This window comes from Struthio camelus, chromosome 8, assembly GCF_040807025.1.
Source record: "Struthio camelus isolate bStrCam1 chromosome 8, bStrCam1.hap1, whole genome shotgun sequence".
NCBI lineage: Eukaryota > Metazoa > Chordata > Aves > Struthioniformes > Struthionidae > Struthio > Struthio camelus.
In genome coordinates, this window is record NC_090949.1 from 8,467,930 (window position 1) to 8,491,862 (window position 23,933).

The 23,933-nt window shown below is 48.6% G+C and overlaps 1 protein-coding gene across 2 annotated transcripts in view; it reads left to right on the forward strand.

Moving 5' to 3' along the window:
- Positions 1-23,933, forward strand: part of PRRX1 (paired related homeobox 1) — a 48,564-nt gene that overhangs the window by 14,864 nt on the left and 9,767 nt on the right. For both annotated transcript variants that reach the window (XM_068951904.1, XM_068951905.1), the window contains exon 2: positions 23,203-23,378. In XM_068951904.1, coding sequence (XP_068808005.1) covers positions 23,203-23,378 — 176 coding nt within the window. The remainder of the gene's footprint in view (positions 1-23,202; positions 23,379-23,933) is intronic.

A 23,933-nucleotide genomic window follows, 5' to 3' on the forward strand; every position in this document is an offset into this window, starting at 1 on the left:
CACTGCAGAGAGCAGCCCTGAAAATTGCCATCATCTTAGCTCAGATCGTCCTTCTGCAAACTTGGCGATCCAGTCACCTCGCTGCCGCGAACAGTGGGTACCACAATGTGCAGGTGTGGGTAGGGTTCTGGATTTTGCTTCAGGCTGTTCCCTGGCTCTTAATGGTGCTGCGCTGCTGCTTTAGGCTGTGTCTCGGTGTACAGCACAATCCAGAGCGCCCTGGATGCCAGAGAGAGCCAGGTCCCTCCGGGAAGAAAATGCCCACTCACCCAATCAAGCTGGTCCTGTTGCCTGTTGTGTGTTTTAGAGAGCTGAGTGGGTGTTGTGTAGTCTTCCAAGTGCATGGTGGGTGTGATGACAGAGGTGGGCACCTGTCTACCGAGAGAGCTGCTCTGCAAACAGTTTCAAGACTTTTTACATTTAATACTGGGAAGCAAGAGCATCTTGTGAGCTCACCCAGTGGCTCTGCTGAGCGGGAGTTGGGGATGTCATCGTTCACTAACAGCCGGAGCTGTTCAAAAAGAAGTGTGGGACTTTCCTGTAACCATCTCAGTGGTTACAGCTGCCAAAGAGAAGGGCACCTTCATGCCCAAGAGCGTAGCCAGGCTCGGTGTGGATGAACTGCTTCTGCACTGAGAAACGCGGATTCAGTTTGGTTGCAGCAGGCAGCAAGTTTCTGTCAGGTCTGGCTGGAGGGGGGAAATTCCCCAAAATAAAACAGTATGAAAGAAGTAGATGCATTGGTTAAATATTTTGATTCTGTTTTTCAATTAAAAGCAGCATCTATATTCAAAAAAAAATGTTTAAAAACCTGAAAATTGAAAGAAAATATTTTCTTTGACTAAGGCTTTTTTGTTGTTGTTTTTGTTCTTTCTAACTAAGTTTGCTAAAACTCTTAGAAGTCACGTTACGGGTTGGCGCCAAAGAGGCTTTTAGAGTAGAGAGCTCGGAAGCGTTGCTTGTTCCCAGGACTCCGTTGCCCGTACAGTGGTCGTGTTCAGAAGCTGATTTTTGGTCTGTATTTAAAAAAAAACCGAGTGGCTCTGACACCATCGTGGGATGCACTTTGTACAGCGTACTTTGTCTGGAGCCAGGGGAGGGAAAAATCCCCCTTGTCAGTACGGGGCCGGTGAAAGCTGCCTGCTGGGGAAGCAGGGCCGTGAGAGGGGGCTTGGCGAAAGGGTGAGGCTGTAGAAATATTTGGGGAAATCCAGAGGGCAGAACCAGAGGGACTTTTCTGTTATTCTGGTGCCATCTACTGGTTTAAGACTACAAAAATGTCTAATGGCAGCTGGAAAAGGGAGCGAACCGCCAGGGCAGTGCCAGGTGTGGACGGGGCTGCCTCGGCCGCCGTGCGCAGGCTGCGCCGGGGGTGCTGGCGGTCCCCTCTCCCCATCCCTCCCGCGCGCGCATCCAGGCTGCCGGACAGGCAGGGACAGCGCAGCCCCACGCAGGCACGAGGACGCGGTCAGTGGTGCGCTCCCCAGCACCCCGGGCCGGTCATCTGCTGGTTACTAGTGCTCTGATAGTTATTTGAATTAAAAACGTGGATTTCCCCGTGAAGCACTCTCGTCGCAGGCGCCGAGGATGAGTGGGCAGAGCGCTGCGTCACCTGCCCATGGGTTGAGTCCTCTTTGCACCCCAGCAGCAAGCCCTCCTCTCGTTTTTCCCTTACTTTTCCCTAGTCTACTCACAGTCAGACCGTGAGCTCTTCGGCACGGCCCGGATGTTTGCACAGACTTGGCTCTAGGAGCCAGGTGATGCCAACTGGACGTCGTAGTGCTTGCTATATTAGTGACAACTTAGTCAAAAGCTGCCCCTTGGCTGAAACGAGGCAGGTCAGGACAAGGCCTGGCTTCCTCGCTGGGCCTGGAAAAGGCTGCCTGGGCTTTCGCGGTGCTGGGGGTGTGGGAGACGCCGTCGGTGCTGTAACGCCAGGCCATACGTTTTCACTTTGCGTGGGAGAAAACGGCCGCACTTGTCTTTGGGAGCTGATGAGGAGCCAGGAAGCAGCAGTGCCCGTGAAACATGTGGTTGGGTCCATCGGTGGTTGTTAAACCCTGGGGTCCAGTGTGAGCCTGTGCTTGAGGGCGAAGGTTTCTTGGCAGGTTTCCTGGGCGCAGTTGGCCGTAACGACCAATTGCCTGTCCGTTGCATGACAGCTCGCACCAGGGCAGGGCTGGGGGAGCAGGGAGCCGCTCAGCGCGTCCCTCCTGACTGCAGCCGTCCGTGCTGGAGAAGGTTTGAAGCTAGCTGGTGTGGGGGTTGCTGACCGGCTAGCCCTGGCAGCACAGCACTAGCCACGTGAATACCAAAATTTGGGACGCTAGTGGCTCAGCTGGAGCTCCAGGATGTTCCCACTACGCGGCCAGCTGCAGCCTGCCTGGCCAAGGAAGGCCAGGGAGTGTGATGGGAGAAAGGCTAGATAAAGAGTAGACTGTGCTGCTCCTTTGGGTTGGGAGTAATAAGGGCTGAGGTCTAGTGAAGCTTCCCTTCGTTTCGTTAGAGCAGTGATGCTCTTGTTTGGGTTCTTGGGTGTCTTGTATGAGGTTGGGTCTCTTTTCTTTTAGTGCTCCACCAGGTATTCACGGACACTGTAGAAGCTGACTTAACTTTGTAGTTCCTGTTTCCTCTGTCAAATTACTGTTGAAATTGGCCAACGACTCAAAAGCTGTCAGGGGGATCAGAGGCAAAGTGTGTGAAAGCAATTTCTCCGGAAATCCAGCTGAAACCAGCAGGGGAAGCTGGTGGAAGGCACCTCAGAGGGGCTCAGTGCCCAGAACTGCCTGTTTGATGCCTCCATCTCCTACTTTCTGTGTGCGTCCGGCCCCCTTGGGATGCTGGTGCAAGCTCTGGCCCATGGGTGCTCTGCTCTCAGTGCTTCTTTTCTGTAACGTGCTGCACACTGGCTTCATTTTCACAGTGGTTGAGGCCAGTCCCGCGTGATGCGTCTCCAGGGAGAAGAGGCCCTTTCTATTGTGGCTGTTTCGAAAAGCCGAGGCCCGTTTTCGGCTTGCTTCGCTCTGACGTGGCAAGCCGCTCTCTGAGCGAGATGCCGTCTGCCTTGAACTGGCAGCCGGGGCAGAGAGGGAGAACTGGGAGAAGGGAAGAGATCTTTAAGGGAGTTTTCAGACTCTTTTTTGCCCTTTTTCTCCCCCCCTGCTTCCTCCCCCCTAGTTTAAAGGCAAGTCCCAGAGCAGGAAACCTAATCGGTAGAGAGAAGCGTCTCTTTAGAGAGAAGTACTGCAAACGCAGTTTTGAGCAGAACTGCTGCTCTCTGCTCTAGCAAACGTGAGGAGATATTACCCCTTTGGTAACTAGTGGCAGCGACTTTCTAAAGTGCTCCCGTTTCAAGCCTTGACATTTCCCAGGCTCATTTTCACTGGTTTGAGAGAAGCAAAGCCTTTTCCGTCGGGGCCGACTTTTGTGGTGTCCGTGCTCAGGTGAAGGATGGAGGAACGAGTATGGCCGAACCAGGAGAGCACAGAGCCCTTCCTTCATTTGGTGCTGGGCTGGCCATTTTAGAAGCAGCTTCTGGGGACATGAGACACAAGGGATGAAATCATCCCAGCTGGGCCGGTGCTTGGGGGCTGCGGACAACCTGCAGTTTGGGTGTTTCTCTGCTCCGAGGCCGCCGAAGCAGCAAGCCAAGAAGCCCCTGCAGCAGGAGCTGGCAGATCTCCCTGCGGGAGCCTGCATGAGTGGAGGCACGGGTGGAAGTGAAGAACAGCACAAAAAGTTATCCAAACATGTCAGCTGGAAAGGAGGTGGGTGGGAGAGGTTTCCCCCAAGCCACCAGGGAAGTTGCAGGGATTTGATGTTATTTTGGGGCAGTCTGGCCTGTTCCAGCCAGCGCTACGGGAGAGGGAGCAGTGTCCCTCTTCCTCCAGGGTAAGGAGAGCCTGAGCGATTTGGCGAAGGCAAACTGTGGCTCCGGGCTCCCCGAGGCCCCTTCCCCTTTCTGTGCACACCAGACGGCGCCCTGAGAAACGGCTCCCCAGGCACACACGGGCTACTACTCTGCTTAGAGGATTTTGGCCAGAGGCTGGCAGGTGACCAGGGAAAGATAGAGCCTGTGCCCAAGGGTGAGGAGTTTATTTAGTATTTTATTACGCCTGTGCCTGTGCCAGGGTGACAGATCCAATAAAAATGCCAGAATTCACGTAAAACGAATGCCCCAGCAACAGAAGAGGTTGTGGGGAGAAGCCTGCACGTCGTAGAACAGCCCTGTCTCGGCATGCAACGGGGCTGGAAGTCGTCTGTGCGTAAATGATAGTCACTGGGAGTACTTTTGCCTCCCCTGTTCACATAACGCAAGATCAGAGTGCTGTTGGCCAGAATGAAATGTAGTATTTGCTTCAGTAACCCATGCGTCCTTCATCGGGGATGAGAAGACGAATTCTCCAGCTTAACAGGAGCTTTTCATCTCCAGCTCTTATCCTTTTAATGCTGGGAACAGATTTAGTCAAAATATTTCTTGGGCTTAATTTATATGAGGACTGTGGCTTATTTTCTTCCTGCTTTTGATTCAGGAAAGTGTCCCCACTGAGTAGGGGCACTTAAACTCTCGGCAAAGTAAAACCAGTGTCTAAGCTGGGAGCGATACCTGTGTCTCTTGTGAATTCAGCAGGCCCTTGTTCAGCAGCAAGCCAGCAGCAGCGGAGGACGTGCGATTTGATACGCTTCTCATCAGTTGTTGGGATTCTGATATGATTGTTTGATAATGCTGGCTTGATCTCACTGTGAGTCTCTCTCCATTTGGTGTAGGGAGAGCAAGTTTAAATGGTTTGGGTTTTTTTTTTGCAATGAAAGGCTAGGAGAGGACTCCAGCGTTTGCCCTGTCAAAAATACTGCCTGACTTCTGGAGCAGGAAACGGCCAATATTTTCCTATGTGGTTGCCTCAGCTTGGGCATTTCAATCTGTAGTTAGGCGCCTAACTATAAGCGGCTTGCGTATCAAAGGGTTTTACAGATGGCTTTAGCTGTCAAACTTCAGCTTTTAAAAATTGGCCAACTGGCTAAATACAGACCACTATTAGCAGGATCCAACTTTTGCCTGGCTCACTAACAGAGTGCCTGCAGCCTTTATGGGAAGGACTGTCACTTCCCGTATGAACGTGCTGTGCCCATACAGCGGGACTGAAGTTTGGTCGCAGCGTTGCCGTGACTCCTTGAATTATCACGAGCCTTAATTCTTTTATTTTCTTTAAGCCCAAGATCCTGGGGCTATGTGAATGCATGGGGAAAAAAGTACACGTAGAAGTCAGCAGGATGAGGCCCAGTCAGCTTCAAGGTTAAAAAAGCAGAGGGGGCATTGAGAGAAAGCACGGTCTGTTTTGAGCCTGTCTCAATAACAGCCTCTCATCGAGGCAATCACGCAATTCTGGGAGGGTCTGGCTTACGGTTCGGGAACGTTTAGGGTGGTTGTGTTGTGGCTGTGTCTGCTCCATGGCACATCGAGAGCCCCGAGGAAAGATAATCCTTTTCCCCCCGCCACCCCATGAGGAGACACATACATGCTTCGTTTCAAGTCAAGTGACAACTCCTGGGCTTGAAGTTAAGCCTACAAGGAAAGTCTGCAGGGGTGGAGGTTAATTCAAAGGCTGCATATATCATGCACAAATCTAGGTTTTTTGCAAACACCTACATTTCACAAACGCTGGAGCAGTACGCGCTAACGTGGGGCAAGCTCCCTGCAACTGGTTGCGTTTATGTGTAGAAAGTCTCGTTTCCCCCCTTTTTGCTGCAAAAGTCCTGTGAATGGTTAAATATCGTACCATGGCAAAGTAAATTAGAAGTCTTTGCCCAATAAGCCCCCATCTTTGTAGATGTACTGTAGCTGCGCGGCTCTGACTTGGACTGGGGGAAGGAAAAGGTAAGGTTTTTGCAGCGCGAGCAGAAGAGAGCGTTATACAGTGCAGTAAACGGGCGCTGGGTTGGCAGCAAGAAAGCTTAGCTTAGTTTGACCTCTCCTGAGCTTGCTCTGAGAGTTGACGCAGAGAGATTATTTTTGGTCCGAGGATCTTCGTGGCTTTTTCCAGATTTTAACGAAGTTAATCAGAGATATCTCTGGCCTGGCGGAGAAGGCTCAGTGACAGTCTCATTTCCCCACATGCATGCGCTCCTGGGCGGCCACGGTGTCTGTCCTGAGCAAACACCAGCAAGGTTTCCTGACTCTGAGGTTTCCCTTTCTGGAGCACTCGGCAACCGGGAGCGAGAAGAGGTTTGAGGGCCGGAGGAGTTTGCTGGCAGAGCTTTCCTCTTCTCTAAGAGGTGGCAATGACCCTGAAGGACAGGGGCCTCATGGCCGTCTCCCTTTGGTGCAGCTGAAGGTGATGGAGCTTCTGGCTCTGTCATCTCCTCCCCAGATTGCCACAGAGGGACACAGAGCTGTAGCAAGGCGCAATGCCGCTCTGCCCTGCGTCCTCCATTGCCCGTGCCCCACAGCGTTTGGGCATGGAGGGCGTTAAGCCCTACTAGTGCCCGTGCCTCGTCGGGGCAGGCACCAGCCGCTGCAGGGACCGGCAAAGGGAATCTGCTTTTGTGTCCCCCTACTAAACTGAATCCAGAGAAACGTCGTATGCACTGAGTGAAGGACTGCGCCAGGATGACCTGTCTGCGCCGTTGCGTTCAGTTTGTACCAGCTGAGCATCCGGCCCAGCAGAGCAGGCTGCTTTTTCTTTATTTCCCATTAGCAGTAACGAGCTTGGGGTATTTAGCTCCAAACGGAGCCAAGCAAATGCTGCTGTGTCGCTCCGAGCTTCTTTGCAGCCTGTCTGGAGCCAGCGGCGACCCGGGTCTGTCGAGCGGCTAATCTCTGCCAGGCCGTTACAGGAATCCGCTGTGCGGTGTCTCGAGTCCTGTGGCTCAGCTCTTGCTGGGCACGTGACCTGAAGGGTTGGGGCGAGGGCGTCACCGGTCCAAAAACAGGCAAGCGGTCTCCTGAGAAGGGGCAGGAAACACAGGCTCCTGACTCCCCCTGCCGAACTGGCAGCTCGCGCCGAGCGCGTTCGCAGTGTTTATGGGGCATAATCTGTTGTCACTGAAGCCGATGGCAAATTCCGTACTTTCTGCAGCCGACGATAAATAGATCTTTTGAAGGCTGTAATTTCTCGTTTAACCGATGCCAGTTGCAAATACTTTGTACTGAGGAATAACCCCTTAGTGCCAAATAAAACACAGTGGAAGTCTGTGGCATGTTTTTCAGCGTATTGTTAGTTACAGCCCTCCTGACAGAGCACATTCTATGCCGAAGATAAATGCTTGTGCGGCTCTTGCCAATTTATGTCCAAAAGGGCTTTTCTTGGATGTCCTCTTCTCTGTGGAAAATGCTTTTCTGTTTTTCCAGCAAACATTTAATGAGCTGTGTTTAAAAGAAAAAGAGGACCTATTTCAGGATCAGACAGTTCGGCGTTGGGAGTTCTCTCCTGGATGGATTTGGGGCTCTTGGGATGCTCTGATCTCTGTTACAGCACGTTGCATAGCAATAGTCTCTGCGTAGCGGTTTGCGTGTTCCCGGAACTGCCTGGGGTTTGTTTCGATCCCCCAGCACCACTCTGTGCTGCCTCTTATGCCCAGGGGTTCCCAGCTGACCCTCCTGAGAAAATCAGGTCTCTGCGCAGACTGCAGGTACTCACACGGCTGTTGTCGCACCCCTGGGACCTTGGATTTCAGAGCTAGGATCTCGGCGTTTCTAGCTGAATCCAATTTCTATGACAAGGGAGCCCGGAGAGCTGGCGCGAGCGGGCTGGGATGTGGCGCTGGCTCGGAGGACGTGCCGGCAGGGACGCGGGCTGGCGTTGGCGGTGGGCCGTGGCCTGGGAGCGGGTGCTCCTCTGGCTTCGCAGGGCTGGGAAGCTCGGCTCGGCGTTTCTGCCGGTGCTTTCAGAGCGCGGATGCGACCTGGGGTTGGCAGAAGGCTGCCACGTTGCCTGGTCGGCTCTGTTACGCAGAGGGGCCGTAGGCCATGGCAAAGGTGGGTTTTCACTTGCACGCCTCGCTACTGCTTTTACTCCCGTGACAGAGGGGCTCAGCGCAGGTTTGCTCAATGCAGTCGAAGGCCCCTGAGGTTTTTGTGAGCAGACGGGAGCAGCTGAGCTTTCTTGCTCAGGGATGGGGCAAATTCAGAAGTCCCCTCAAAGGAGGCAGTCCATGGAGCAGAACAGAAAGCTGATCCCACAGCCACTTTTTTTCTACATCGAACCCACTATCCAGCCCCGGGGCGCTGGTGGAGTAGCTCTCGGAGGCGGAGGGAACCCGCTGCACCAACACAGCGCAGCTCTCCGGGGCCATGTGCGAGCAGCGCAGCTGGGCGCCCGTGCAGACGACCCTCGGCGCCCGCCCGCGCTGCTCGGCTGCTGCTGGGGCTGACGCGGAGGGGACGAGCCGGGGCCGCCGGAGCTACCTGCTAATCTTGCCTGGGGGGGGAACCCCACCACAGTGGTGTAGTGGGTGTGCAGCAGCCGTGACGGGTGCCCTCACACCTTTCTTTAGCGCCTCACTAACCTGAAATATGCTAATCTGCCATTATTTATGAAGCAAAACCGACAGCTTCTCAGCAAAGGGTTAAGAGCAGAGCCAGTATCGATTTTGAGGCTCTTTGTTAACACAGGTGATGGCTAGGAAATCTGTTCTGCGATACCCACAAATATACCAGCTAGTATTCACAAGAGTAACTGAAATGAAATAGTTGCTGTGTACCTTTATGCAATATATTTATAGTGCTCTAATCATTTGCTGTTAGTTTATTCTCCCAGTTGCAAAACTCAGCAGCATGCTTGGCATGACTGTCGTGTAAATGCATCCCGCTTCTGGTTTGTTTTGAAGTGATTTGCTTTTTGTTAGTGCCCTAGTAAGTATGGGGCTACCAGATGTGCTTATGAACAAATAGGTTGGCATAACCCTTCCTCAAAGAGTGGGACTTGTAACTGGACGGGACAGGCAAAGCAAGGAAAGAGATGGCAGCACAAAGGCACAGACTGGCTTGCCCAGAGTCATTTAGAAAGCTGGAGCCAGAGAGTTTCCCTGGCTGCTGAAGCCTAAGCTGCTCCTCTGTCGGCTCTCTCCGGCTTTGTGTTTGTGCTGCTTTTGTTGCTGTCTCCCAAGGCTTTTCCGACAAATACAGCTTCACCGAGAGCTGGGAGCATATTGTAGGCTCCAGGGAAATGAATCTGGCAGAGACCTTATGAAGTCAATCCACCTTTCCCCCAGGGAAAGATCAAATTTACTCATGCTGTTCAACCTATGCCATTCCTAACATGTATTCCTCTACCTCATTTTAAGGATCTCTAGTGATGGAGAAATCCTCTATATAAATATAATCTAATGACCCCCATGAACTTGAATCTTGTGGAAGGTCCCTGACTGTTTTCAGGAGGTCTTGATCTGGAGCAAGAGCCCTCCTTCTGCAGTTCCTCAGGAGTCATTAGAGCACTTGGAGAAGGACTGGAGCAGGATGGTTTTAAACCTGCGCTTAAATATTGTGTTGAATGGGACCCTGAGGCTGGGCGAAATCAGGGTAACATCTTTCTAATTATCTTGAAATATCATTGTTTTCCCAATGAAAAACATGACCTGGAGCCTAGTGGTTTTGTTCAATTGTTTTTTGTTATTTGAATAACTTTTTTTTCAAGATTCCATTGGAATTCATATTCAAATATCAATGGGTTTTGGCTTAAAAATACTTTTTGCTAGACTTATTTTCACATTAATTGTTAGTAAAAATAGACATAATGAAGTAACCAGGAAATGTTGAATTGGCCGAGGATTGATCAAAAATTGTAAGTTGTTTTCTTGGGGAAAAAAAATCTTCTTAAAAAGTTCTCATGAAAAGTAATTGGCATTTCTGGATGTGACTGGCACTGGAAAGACTGAAAAAAATGCCCATCCTAACAGGCTAGGGGACAGGAATTTGCTTTTAACAGGCTATACACAAGAAGGATGCAGCACTGCAAACTCGGCAGCGCTGCTTTGCCAATGTGTCTAGACAGCCCATCTCCATGGGGGAGAGAGAGGCTTATTTCTTGGACCTGCTCCATCTTTGGCTGCTGTGATGGGAGAAGACCACTTAGCAGTCTACTTTATCGATGGAGACTTTGCATCCAAGCTTAGGATTTCTGCTGAGCTTGCCCAGCCATTGTTGTGTGATGACCGATCGTCTGCGTGAAATGACTTGCGCTCCTACAGCGGGTAGGATACAGGGGTTGGAGTAAGGAGATGAGGTGCAGCACGGGTGGGTAGCTGTGTTTCTCTGACTGTGTCACCTTAGGGGAGTTGCTAAATCATTCATTGGTTCAACATACTCCTGTGCTAGGTGAGGATGTGGGTAGCCCCAGTACGTGTGAAGGCACTGGGCATGATTCACTTTTAGAGCCTTTAAGAAGGCTTAAGTTCTGTGAAATTGTGCCAGAAAGGCAACGTTCATCAGCTAGCCCTGCCCTAGACTGGAAGCAGCGCTTTATGGCCGAGATATCCTGTGTCTCCTTTCAGGTTCCCTAAATCATCTTGTCCTCCAGGTGGAGTATCTGACATTGCAGCCTGATTAAGGGCAGCAATAGGCAAATATCTGATAATATATTCATCACCTGGAGGCAAAGATTATTACTCGGTATTAGGGAGTGTCAGTTCCAACGTATCACTCATTTGCCCCAATTCGCAGGAGCTCTGACCATAATTATTCTGCCTCCTCTACTGGGAATTGTTCTTTTCAAACTGCAGTGAACTTCATGGAAATACAGAGGTTTCCATTTTTCATCCTTTTGATTTAAAATCTCTAGATGATTGTTCGACTTTGGCAGGGAACCATTCAAAATACATTCCAAAATATTCATCATTCCAGAAGGCTAAGAAACATAAGATGTAGCAATTTATTAGCTAATGTGAAATGCATTCGCCATACAGAAGGGGCTAAGGATGGAGGTGGGTCAGAGCCCGACTTCTCTTTGCATCACTAGAAGGCCAGAGAACCGTACTCAAGCCCATGGAGCTGCCCGGTCGCCGTGCCTGCCCACATGAACCCTCAATTTGTCTTATTCTTTGTCTTGCTTTGTCAAACACTGCTACGTCGCACAAAAGGCTCCCGACAGAACACAGCAGCTGCCTTTTCCCTCCACCTTGTCCCCTCACCCTTGGGCACCGACTTGAGAAGAGCAGTCTCTTGCCCCAGACCAGGGGAGGAGAAACAGTTATGCTTTGAAATGGTTCTAAGCACTCTAATCCCTTCGGCTGTCGTAGCCATGTGGGATATAAAGGCCCTTTATCCCTCTCCCCTGGAATGTGTTCCCTGTCTGGATGCTCGGCTCTTGGAAGAGACAGGTGGCCTGGATGCTAACAGCCAGGCTCAAGTTCTGTTATTTCTGGATCTCGTATGCCATCTTTTTTCCAGTTGTGATCAAGAGGGACCCATAAAATGCATTAGTGGTTAAGATCCGGATTTCTAAGTGAAGCTCTGTGAGCTCCTCCAGTCTAATTTGTGTGTTACTTGGTAGGGGAGGTGGCAGCGGTGGTTCAGTTTGGTCAAAATACGTTTGTTCTTGGATGCTAATGAAAGGGAAACACAGCCTTTGGAGAGCTGGTTTCAATATTCTTGCTTTTGTTTGCGTCTTCCCTTCTCCTACTGCAAGCAGTTGACACCCTGTTTTTCCAACACAATCGATGTGGACCTCAGCAGCAACCATAGCAAGTGCTGTCATGGGAAGTGAGCTGGAGTCTGGTGGGCCATGACTCTTGAAGGCCTCCCTATTTCAACACGAAACAGATGAAATATCTATTGAGAGTCATGTTTCTGTTTACCGGTGGGGCCAACTGGCGTGTGCATCACACAGGACATTGTCCGTGTGTTCACACAGCTCCCACGTACAAAAAAACACGTCAAAGTGAATTTCCAGATCCAGCTGGGATAGGGCTATTCAATAATGACACTTCTCAGCGGCACACTGGGTCTCTGCAAGGACCTAAACAAGCAAAGACGTTCATGAGTCAGGTCAGCTTGAGTCAGTCTTTCCTGGTGCGGGCGGGAGGTTTCTGGGTAACGTTTGCAGACTTTTGTGGCTGCCATAGCATTTGGAAATGAGCCATCTGAAAGGCCCAAAAATGCCAAGTGGTTCGTTTGCAACATATATATGGACTGAAAAAAATTCTCCCAAAAGCAGCCCTTTCCTGCCTTGGCAAGGCCATTTTTTTCACACCTATCTGCTTCGTGCAAAAGCATCTCTCATTTTCTCCAGTATTCCCAGCTGAAGTTTATGTGGATTTTTTTCTTTTTTTTCTTTCTTTTTTTTTTTTAATTACAAGAGAAACTTTTTTAAAAAGGAGAGTTGCACAGAGTTTAGGTGTGTTTTCAATGGGAGGAGTGGTTAGACGGGGGGACTGTGTTGTCCCAGCTTCATGCCAGCTAGCCAATGCGTCCTTCTAAGTGAACGTTAACAGGGGATCTCAGCAATGCTGAATGCATGGCCTTCAGGAGAATGGGGTTTGAAGTGGTTTCAATCTACTTTGGCATCAGGGACCTCTCTGAGGGCTGGAGAGACCTTGGAAGAACCAGGATGTACTTCCCCTCTGGGCTGGAGTAACTGGAGTATTGTCGGCACAGTGATCCTGCCTGTAGTGTAACCCATTAACCTACGGCCTAAGCACCCAATAGCACCTTGTTTTAGCTCTCTCTCTCAAAGACTTCTTCCTATGGAAGGCATCCAAATCCTCCCCACGCTTCGTCCCTACCAGGGGCGAATGTCTCTAATACATTCTGTGTTTTGTTGTGAATGTCTTTTTCCAACAGCTTGACATCAAGGGGCCTGTTGTCCCTTGAAACTGGAGCACAGGTGCCAAATGTTTGTAGTTCATGTCCAGCTATAGGTCTGTAGGTCACCTCTACATAGAAACAGAAAGGGGACACTAGGTAAATCCAACAGGGAAGAAGATGGAAATAATACTGGGTGCCTTTTACCTAATATGTGAGCCTAGGGAACTCGGTGGAGAAGGACATGAATGAGGAAAATATGCCTGTCCTTACCTAATTGTCATCCCAATTCATTGCCAGTTTCTTTGAGGCAGCGGTAATATCTAGATGGACAAGGAATATTGGCCTAGCTGGTGCACCAGTCTGCTCCTGTATGGGAAGTCCTCGATGCCTAGTCAAGCTAAGAGCACTTTAACTCTCTCAAGAAGTAAGAATATTCTCAAGCAGTTCTGCAAGTTTAGATATACAGCACGTGCACAGTAGGGTTAAAAAGAGCAGTGATACACAGCTTTGCCTTTTCAAGCCTTTGCAGAAAAGACAAGAAAGGGTGCCTTAGATGAGGCGAGAAATAAGTTAGCTGGAAAGAACTAGAGCAGGGAAGGGCCAAGAAAGTAGAGAGGCAGCTTTAGAAATGAGAAAATACTGATGGAACAGGGTGGAGGTTAGGAAGTTTGATCTCGGCTACATGAATCCCATTCCTAAGATGAAACATCAGGAAACATGGCATGGGAAGGGGAGAAGTGATGGGAAGAAGATGTGGGCGTTAGAAATCATACCACAAATCTTGCAAAGGCATGACTTTCAGATGTTCAGCTCTGCCTAACACGCAGATCCCAGCTCCTATTGAAGAGCGAGTAAGGGCTCTGAAGCCTGAGGTTCTCCAGCTCCCCAGAGGAAGGTCTGAGCTTTGTTGGCGTCTTTTCTGCACCTCTTGCTCTCGTGGTCGCTCTAGCACCAATGGCCCGCCATTGAAGAGGAGAAGTCCTGGGCTAGGAGGTCCGGACCCATTATGTGTAGGATAGTTTTGGGTCCTGGGAGATAAATGGTGGGGGAATTAGCTAGAGGAGCTGTGTGATAACATCGCTGGCCCTCTATCACATGTCCATTGCCTTTGCGGCATTAGGCTACCCTATTGAGGGAATTACAGGAGGCTGCAATGCCATTGGTTCCTGCCTGCTTGCAATCCGGGTAAATCCACCCCGCTGGACCACAGCCACGGGATGGTGGTTTGGTCTCTTTGTCAGTTACAAAGTGCAGTCTCACAGAACATGATTTGCCGCTGGCAGGGCTTTTAAAATATGTGTTTGCTTTTGATTATGTGTTTTTTTTTTTTTTTAAATTAATTTTCCAAGGATCAATGTGGTAATGCATATAAAAATTACAATATGTAAAACAAAGTATAAAAGCATACGAGGAATTCCAAACACATAACATACTGTGCCTTGGAGCTTATGAGATCCATACAGCACTTACTGTATTATGGGAACACTCTGACCCCAAGACCCGGCGGAAAGGCTTGTTAGAAAAGCAGGACTAAGCCATGTGCCTTATGAGCCGTAGGATGCCCAGAAGGAAAACCCTAGCGAATATAAAAGCAGTGTTGTTACAGCAGAACTCAGACTTGTCTGTGGGATCTGGGGAGACTTTCTATGGCTTTCTACCAACTTCTGGAGAAGGATGTATATACTTTTGCCCCCGCAAATATTGTTTTCCCAGTAATTAACACTGAATGTCATATATTTCCAGGGAGAATCTCTGGCTTTTCATTGGATCAAGATTACTTTTTTTGGTCCAACATCATGGCTCCTACCAGCCCCAGCATGCAGGAGAGTTAACATGGTTAAGGAAGACACATATCTTAGCCATTATGACTGCCCATGTGCACTGCTAGCTCTCACCCGAGGAGAGGTAGAGTACCGTAGCTGAAACCAGACCGAGAAAGAGTTTTGTCTTTTATCTGCCATGGGATATGTCTCATAGCGGCTAAGGAGGAGCTTGTGCAGGGCTGTCTGTCTGTGGGTTGCTCAGCACCACTGGGAAGCAGAGCAGGACCTGGCCCCAGCCTTACGTTGGGTCCCTGGAGTGAGGGATCACCTACAACCGAGCAGAGCACTGGGGTGCCTTTGTACTCGGGGGCCCTGCAGCACCCGGCAAGTCCAGGCAAGGGGTGGTGGAACATCTAAAAACTTGTTTTTAGGGGCTCGGGAGTGTCTGAACGCTCTCTGCTAGGAAGGCAACGACCACCAGGCTGCGATCCTGCAGACTGTGCCTTGAAATCCACCTGGAAGTGCCCACCAGGGACCCCTCGCTTGCACCGTGCACATCTGCGTGACCGCCGGGCTCGGAGAAGGCAGTGAGGTTTCACAGTTAGCGCTGGGGAAGCCAAGGTTATAATGGGCTTCAGTGAATTCCTCCAGTCTGGCAGGCGGAGCAGCATTCAATAGGAGCTCCTAGACACGCTATCCATGCAAAAGCTATTCGCAACTCCGTAATGATATGTAATTGTTTGTATGCGGTCAGCTAAAAATTATCCTGATAGGTTCCACATTGCAGACACTTCGGAGAGGAACTGCAGTCATCCCTTGGGTAAATCTGAGAAGACACACGCTTTTCCATTTAATGTTAAAACTGAGTTTTTGTATGAAAAATCCAGTATCTCCTTTCTGAAGTCCCACACTCTGTACATAAAGTGATTTTTGTGTGTGTAAAAACTAAAGGTAAACCTGATTAGTTTGTGAGGTAGTTAAAAATGAAGGTGTTTAAAAGAAACTAAGCATCTATTTCTTTTTTTTTTTTTCCTGTACTCCTAGTGATGTTAACAGGAATGGAACTTCAGATACTTGAATTTTCCATATAATTGAAATAAATTGAAGTATTGTGCCCAGTGGTGCAGAAAAGTCAAACACCAAAAGGTTGGAAGATGGCTCGGCTGGTGTTATGTGATGGGAGAAATATGATAATTCCAAAATGTATTTAGTCTGACCTGCAATCGTAAACACAAAACTGCTGTTATTGCAACTGTACAGCTAGGCTTAGCATCACTGCTTGTCTGGGTTAGTTTCAGTTTGTGACTTAATTGGCGTTTCATACCTTAATGAATTTGGATTTCTTTCAAGAATAATCTTTGCTCCGTGTTTCCTGCATTTGTAATGCTTGGTTTAGGGTAATTATAACATCTCTGTGTAGCATTTTTGCACACTGAAGCTAAACCTTATTTCTGTTTGAAAATACCTCTACGCATGTAAATATGTATAAAACGGAGACTGTGCTCTGCTGGGAGCATTTAGGAAGACACTTCAGGCAGGTCAGATCACAAAACCTTATCCACATGGGTCACCTTGCCCCTTTTCTTTCTATGCTCACATCTGGCAAAGGCCTTTTCGGTGGCAGATGTTGCTGGGAGAAGGGCTCGTGCTGACCGAGGGGAAAGGTGTCCTTCCAAGCGATACTTGGGAAGGGAAGCAGCAAAAGCAGTGATAACCCCAGCAATGCAGCCCTGTCAAAGACATAAAAAACAAGCCAAGAAGGAGTAGTGAAGTGAGGACTTTTTCCCTTCTTTACGAAGTGACAGGGTATGGTTGGAGACTGTCCCACTTGCCTCGCTTAGGAAACATTTTCAGGTGGGAAGGTGGATTTTCAGGTTGAGATGGTCTCTTGTAGGGTTATGTTGGCAACCTCAGCTCGGGCCAGTCTCGGTGCTGAGCGCTGATGTTTTCTGGATGTTATTTCTTGCCAGGGTGCAGCCTCGCCTTTAGAGGAGGCTGCAGCTGCCTCCGGCTTCACGGGGTGAGCGATGGTGCAGGAAGAGAGCGCCCTGGCTCTCTGGCACGACCGGCTCGTCTCCTGCCTCCAGCACGGATGGAAAGTCACTTGTGGGGCCCATCCAAAACTGGAGAATTCGCTTTGATTAAACCACCAAAAAATGAAACTTTTAATTTGGCCAGGCTGCACTTACACCTAAAGAGCTGCAATATTTTGGAGGGATATAACAAATCGAAGGCAAAGCAGGGCACGAGTAAAACTGTAGACCGGGAGCTGGCAAAGAGCTATAATTGTCCAGGCGGCTGCTTGGGAGAGGAGACTTTTGGAAATGCTTCTTTTTAAACCTCTCAAAATTTAGCTTTAAAGCAAAGAAAAGAATTTTATTCTCCCTCCTCTTCTCCCGTTTCCCTTCTTTCTCCCTACTCTGAATAAAACATTTCTGAGGGGAGTACTGGGCTTTTTTTTCTGGTTTGCAAAGTTTTTTAATTTAAAAGTTTTTAGCTGCTAGATTTTTTTTTCTGTGAAACAGCTTTGTTTTGTTTTTCTTTCTGCCTTGAGATTCAAGCTTTAGCAGTAACTTCTTATTTTTAAGGCTGTGCTTAGAATGTGATTCCTTATTTTCTTCCTGGAATTCATTTTCAGTTTACAGCTTACATAACTGATGTGACAAATCTTTCCTGCTTTACTGTATGTGATATTATGGTTGAATGTCTCTCTCCCTCACTTAATTAAATTCAATTGCTTACTTTCAATTCAGATCTGATTAACGTGCTATAATAGCTGATTTTGGACTCATGTTTAATAGAACTGGTCAAAACTTTTCAAAACTGCCCACACAATGTAAATTCCATCTGGAAATTTGTTTTTGTTCTGATTTGGAATGAAAGCAAGTATGTACAAACATTCCTGCAAACTGGAAATCCAAAATATGTTGTGGTTGCAGATTTTGGTAGAAAAAATATTGACCTTGTAACTTATATTCAGGCATTTAAAAGTTTTAAGCTCTGGACTCTGTTTTGTTTTATAACGTATTATGTTTTCAATGTGGCATCCCGACAGGAGCCGTACGATGATATCCTGGTAGTAGTCACAGATGCTAGGACAGCTACTATTTAATAAGGAGCCTGGATCAGCTTATCCACTAGTGCTGCTCTGCCCCGTTGCAAGAGGAGACATGATAGGCAAGAAAGAAAAGGGCAGGACACTTCAAGCTGTATCATCCAGGAGCAGTTAAAAATGCTCTGGTGTGTCCTAGAAGTGCATTTGGGTATGACACCAGAACTGGCATGTCATGAGTGAATGTAGAAATAATGCAGAAAACACAAATGTGGAAACAGGAAACAAAATCCCCAAATCTCGCATGCAATGTTGAGATTTTGAAATGAAATTCCCAGATTTTCTGGCATAGGATTCCTGGAAGGAGAGCGTGCATTAAGATCTCTCCTGGGGGAGAGTGTTTGCAAGCAGCACAGCTTTTAAGAATATTGTTTATAATAAAGTATATCTGATTAAAAACAATGTCAATGAAAGACTTCTGAACCATCTAAAAAGTCTTAGAGCTATTTTCTTTTTCTCTCAATTTCTGCTGACTGCAGTTGCTAGCTCTGTCAACATTATTTAGGAATACCATTTTTCAGTGTTCAGTGCTGTTTCCTGATAAAGAAATAATGGCAGAAAAAATAGCACGCTGGCATGCTGAAGGCTGCCCGCGACTGCTGTGACCAAGGAGACATCTGCAGACATGTGTGATTTAGGTGGCTACGTTCCCTTGTTAGCAGTTATGTTGAATCAACATACGGCACATATTCATGGCAAAATGTAAGACTTTTCAGTAGGGCTGATCAACCTAGCTGAGCTCTGGGCTAATACGGCTATTTTGCGTCTGCTACCCAAGTAACTCCCGTAGACGTTTGGGCCTAGCTGCATTGTGCTGTCCCAGATGTGCTGTGAAAGGAGATCTCAAAATCCCTGCCCCCTCTTTCTCAGGCTGTGCTGAGCTGTCTCTGGCCAGATATGTCCTGTAAAGGGGGTGACTCACGTCCCTGCTCCATGCCAGCCGATGGCGGAGGTGAATTAGCCAACAGTGACCTGAATATGAGTCACTGGAACGCAGCGATTGCCTGCAACTTTCCATTTCTTGGCCCTTCTATTTTTGGGTCCAGCAATTATGAGGTGAATCACTGGTGTCTCACTTTACTCCGGGAGGAAACCAAGCAAATTGTGTTAACGTGCTTGGCAAGAAGGACTCTTGTTCTCTAGCATTTTACAGGTCTTGGCCTTTCTTCTCACTCCCCAGAGCTCTGTGTTCACAGTTCCTCGTGTAACCATCGCACAGGAACTGAGCAATGGCCAGACAACCTCAGGCTCGTGCTCCTTCCAGCCTAGTGTCTTGTTGCGGAGGAGAACGGATGCTTCAAATGCCTGGAGGGGAATCCCAAGAGATCCCAAAGGCTTTTATTTCCTTGTTTGTCCTTGAGAAGAGCTTGGTCCACATGGCAGGATTTAGATCAGAGAATAGCATCAAATGGATAACTCAGAGGAGGACAAAGACCCATGTTGACATTGACATTTATGGGAGCTGATCTTGCGACATTTCTGCTATTCGAAGGAATGATCATGCCCTCAGGCTTATTCCTTACTGTTTGCTTTGTTGTGTGGCGCACGGCAGCACAACTGCATCAAAACTCTCCAGCAGAGCTAGGGGAGAATCATTGGCCCCTTTTGTAAAGGTTTTCCTGATGAGTCAAGAGTGGCACGTAGAGGGGTTTTATGCTTCCTTGCGTGAGCTGGACCCTGTCAGGACGCTAAACTCCCCGGCAAGTGGAAAAGTAAGCCTGAAGTCCTGCACAAAGAGCAGTTAAATCCCATCCCTGTTTTACAGCTTCTCTTTGTACAACCTGAGCAAGATGACTTGATAGATTCACCTGCAGCTTTATTTTAGTGCCCCAGAATTCCTGAGCGCGTTTGTTTTTCTTGCACATTCCTGCCTCTGCAAGTCCCTTCCCGTTTCAGCTTTACGATTCAAAGTGCCTGTTTAAAACTAATCTCCAAACACTTCCTCTCACATACAGGAAAACCGAGGGCATATTTTTGTATCCAGGAATTCCCAGGCTGAAAAGGAATCTGTTGGGGATTGTCAGGCTGTTCGAGGAGAGGGGATGGAGGAACTGTAAACTGCAGGAATTTGAAAAACCTACTTTAATTTAAGAGGAATGTCCTTTTGTTCCCAAATGGGTGGGCCTAGATCCAAAGGCATTCAGGTGCGGGTAACTGTTACCAGATGGGCTGTGAAAAGCAACACAAACAGGTGGTCAGGACAGCAACTGTAGACTTTAATTTCCTTGTAAGCTTCTCTGTGGCTTACATCGCCTCTCGACAGCATGAAGATAAGGGGAGCTGTCGTATTTCTGTATGGCAAAAGCAATGACAGTCGAGGGATCATTCTGTAACTATATATAGTGGGTGAAGCCCTCAGCCTCTCAGTGGTGAGACTGTCATCTGGTCCAATATGCGTATTAATCAGCATGAATACAGTACCGCATATAATACACTAGCATGTACATTTTATAGATATAATAATCAATATATTTGAACGTGTATTGATCTGTATATTGGTTCAGATGCTCTCAGGTGTAACTACTGTTCCTGCACATAAGGCAGTGGGACCGCACTGACCCCCAACCTGGGGCTCTGCTGGGCATACTCAGGAGCTTTGAAGGCTGGGTTTTACAAGAGCATTAAAAGCCTTGCTGGTTTTCATAGGATCCTGCATATATGTAGGGTTAAGTGAATGATTATGACCCAGACAACCGGCAACCCTCTTTCTCTCTGCCCTGTTGTAGGTGTGCGTTGTGAGGCTCCGGCAGATGGCCCCGATGTCGGTACTTGCTTTGCTCAAGCCCGTTCCCTGTAGCAGCCCCCCAGGGAATGGCAGGAGATAGGAGGTCCCAAGGTGTCTAGAAGGGACAGCGTCCTAGGCCGGCTCACGGACACCTGGGAGTCTCTTTCCAGCTCCAGCTTCTTCCATGCAAGGGGCCTTCATTCTCACTGCTTTAAAGAGTTGGTTTGTGTTTAGTCTGCTCAGGCAGAAAATGCCCTGAAGGGACAGACAACGGAACCAACTTTTTTCCATTTCAGTGTCGTGCTGGAAAATTAACCGCTCCTTCCCATGTGTAAAGATGGGTGATTTTTCCTAAAATCTGGGGACTGGAGCACGTAAAAAGAGATGGATTCAAGGCAATGGCATACCAGTCCTGTGGCCTGAACAGGGCTGTTTACTAAGGCAGCTATGGCATTGCAAAGGCTCTTACAGGGTGGTGCCTTGCTCTCTGCTTGCTTTGGATGTGGCCTCACACTGTAATTGGAGTGTTTGTTGTGCTGATCGGTGCAGATGATCAAACCCCTGGAGCCATCACTCAGTGCTTGCCAGCATCTGCTGATACCCGTGCATTAATAGCTCCCTCACTGCTGCTATACTGGAATGTGCAACAGCAATGAAAAAAGGAGAAATGGTGCAGAGCGGGTATTTGCCAAGGCCAGGAAAGCCATTTCATAGTTATCTTGGCACTGATGTTACTCCAGTGTCTTTAGGCTCAGGCAGTAATGATGACTACAAGCATATGGGTGTACTGATTTCTTGCCAGACTAAATACAAGCCAGGCACAAAGCAAGACGTGCTCTTATGGGATGCACAGCTTGTTGTTTGCCACCTTGTTGGCCAGGCAAGGGGTTCCTGTAGCGTATGCGATGGTTCCTCAGTCTGCAATTCCCACCATGCTTATGTTCAGCCTCTCTCTTACAGGGCTTTTGCTTCCCAATGGCAATGGTATTTGTATCCGGCTGACTGTATTTCAGCGCCCTTGGCTTGGGAGCATATGAGGGAAGCTGGCTTTTGTGCTTGTCTTTTGTTCACATCAGTATCACTCACACTTCGTTTGCACTCTCTGACACCTCTTTGTTCGTGGCTCCCCCTCTCTGCCTGGTTTGATGTCTTTTGGTGTGGATATGGGGAGGATAAGAGAATGCAGTCCTCATTTAAGCCGAATGGAGTTACATACAGAGAATGGCATTACCTTGGCTATAGTCAAGTCCAGTGTAATGTAAGCTGTTTCCTTACACTGACTGTCTACACACAGGCATGCCTTGATGCAGTCAGTAAGAGCTGGTGCAGGAGTTATGGACTCCCCTGAAAGCTGTATTGTGTCTCTGTAAGTGCAGTCCTTGGAAATGTAAAGCCCAGAGAGCAAGAGTTCATGAATCTTTGCGGTCAGGAAGGTTTCTAGCCTTGTAGGAAATGGGGAGATACGTTTTGGACTTGTTTGTTTGTTTTCAGAGATAAGGAAATTGAGGCATAGGGTAGCTTGAGAGAGTTGGCCCTATCTTATGCAGTTGCGCTGGGAAGTGAATGCTTGGGTCAACACACTTTCCACCTCCTTGTTACATGGGGACTGACATTATGTGCTTAAAGGGCAAGCCAGTTCATCCAGTCCGTACTTCCCGATGGAAGACTGGAGAGAGCAGACAGCAGCGTAGTGAAGAACGTGACAGGTCCCTGGCTGAAGGGTGGAATGGGGAGGTTGATTGGGTCTGCAGGCACATGCAGTGAGTGGGAGCCTTCATTTAGGTCAAGAATCCCTTGCAAATAGTGCTTGTTAGCGAACCCGAGCTGAAGACCCAGCATGTTAAGCCCGTACGCTTGTTGCACATGTAAAAAAAGATGTGTATATGTAGAATGGGAAATGGAGGCAAGGAAGCGGGAGAAGGCCCTTCCCCAGAAGTGGACTGGAAAAGATTGAAAAGCTCCCTGAGGTAGCTAAACCCCTAGGGGCAACTTTTGGGCATGTCTAGGTTGCAAATTAAAGGTGCAGATGCAGCATGGGTAAGCTATAGCTTTGCTGATAATAGGGATCTGGCGGGATTGTGGAAATCTAAACGCTGGAGGATCCCCATGGGACATCTGTGTGAATGCATGGGTGGCTGACTCCAGCTGAAATGAATCTAGATTTGGGTAAGGTGTGAATTTCAAGTGGATCAAATTAAATGTGCTATCCAGATGTCAGCCCATCCATTCCAGCACAGATCCTCAGGAATAGCAAGTACTGAGAGCTCCAAGGTCAGCCAGGCCTGAGACTCTCGGAGGAGGAATGATTGGAAGTGAGGAGACACCAGGGAGCCATATCAGGGATCTTCTGGGGATGGAAAAACAGAGAGGATAGTGGCATACTACTGGAAACTTTGCTCATTTGCCCCAGTACTTCTTGAGGTTCAGATCACCTTTTTCTTGGACCCTGGACTCTGCAGAGCGCAGAGGACAGAGAGGAGAGGAAAGAAGGTCTGGTCAAGAAAAGCTGTCTTAGTTGTACATGTATGCACTGATAGGAAGAAAGCTGGATTTAAAGTCTTGCTCCAGGATTTGGGTGTTGTATCTCAGCCAGAGGACAAAAAGCCATAGAGATGAGCGGGGCTAAAAGACATGTGCTGGTCTTGTCTGTAGCACTGGCAGGGCCCTTGTTGACCCTTGTGTCCACTTCCTGCATCTCTGGCTGAAAGCAGGGGGTAGGTTGTGGTTAAGGCATGGTGTTGACATTGTGCAAGCCCTTTCCTATACTCACCAGGCTCCATCTTAAAACCATTGAGGTCATTCACCGCCTTGCCATTGGCTCTTTAATTTTCCAGCCTTTCACTTCTCTAATTGTCTCTCCTAGATGATCAGCTGAACTCAGAAGAGAAGAAGAAAAGAAAGCAGAGAAGGAACAGGACTACCTTCAACAGCAGCCAGCTCCAGGCATTAGAGAGGGTTTTTGAGAGGACACATTACCCTGATGCCTTTGTACGGGAAGACCTTGCACGCAGAGTCAACCTCACTGAAGCAAGAGTTCAGGTAATTCCCCATAGCTTGTGTCCAGAACACACCTCACTTTGGTGCTGTCTTCAGGCCATTCCAGTATGTCAGGAGGGGTCGTCAAGGTCTGCATGGCACACTGGAGTCACCAAGCTTCTGGGCCATCCCATACTGCAGTCCCAAGCATGCCATGCCTTGAGAAGAACGACTACCTGGCCTGGTCTGCCACCATACATCACGTCTGCCTTTTCAGATGTGTGCATGGGGTCCTCTGGAGGCCAAGGTGTTGTCCATGGCCTAGGTGTCTTGTGCTGAGGCTGTGTACATTATCTTGAGCTTCACAGCTCTTAGCTTGCAAGCCTGCGCTTCCTGGTGTGGCAGAGCATAAAAGCAGATTGGGGAACATGCTGAGCTGTACAGCACTCCCAGACCTTGCAGCCTATTGCGAGCACAAACTTAGTCCTACAGGAACCTCACTTAGTCTGTTCCTTGCACTAGGGCTCTGTCGGGGCAGAGACATGTGTTGTCTTGTCATTACAGTTTCCCATGACAGGCATGCCATAGCAACCTGCTTTTATAGAGTCCTGTCTTGCC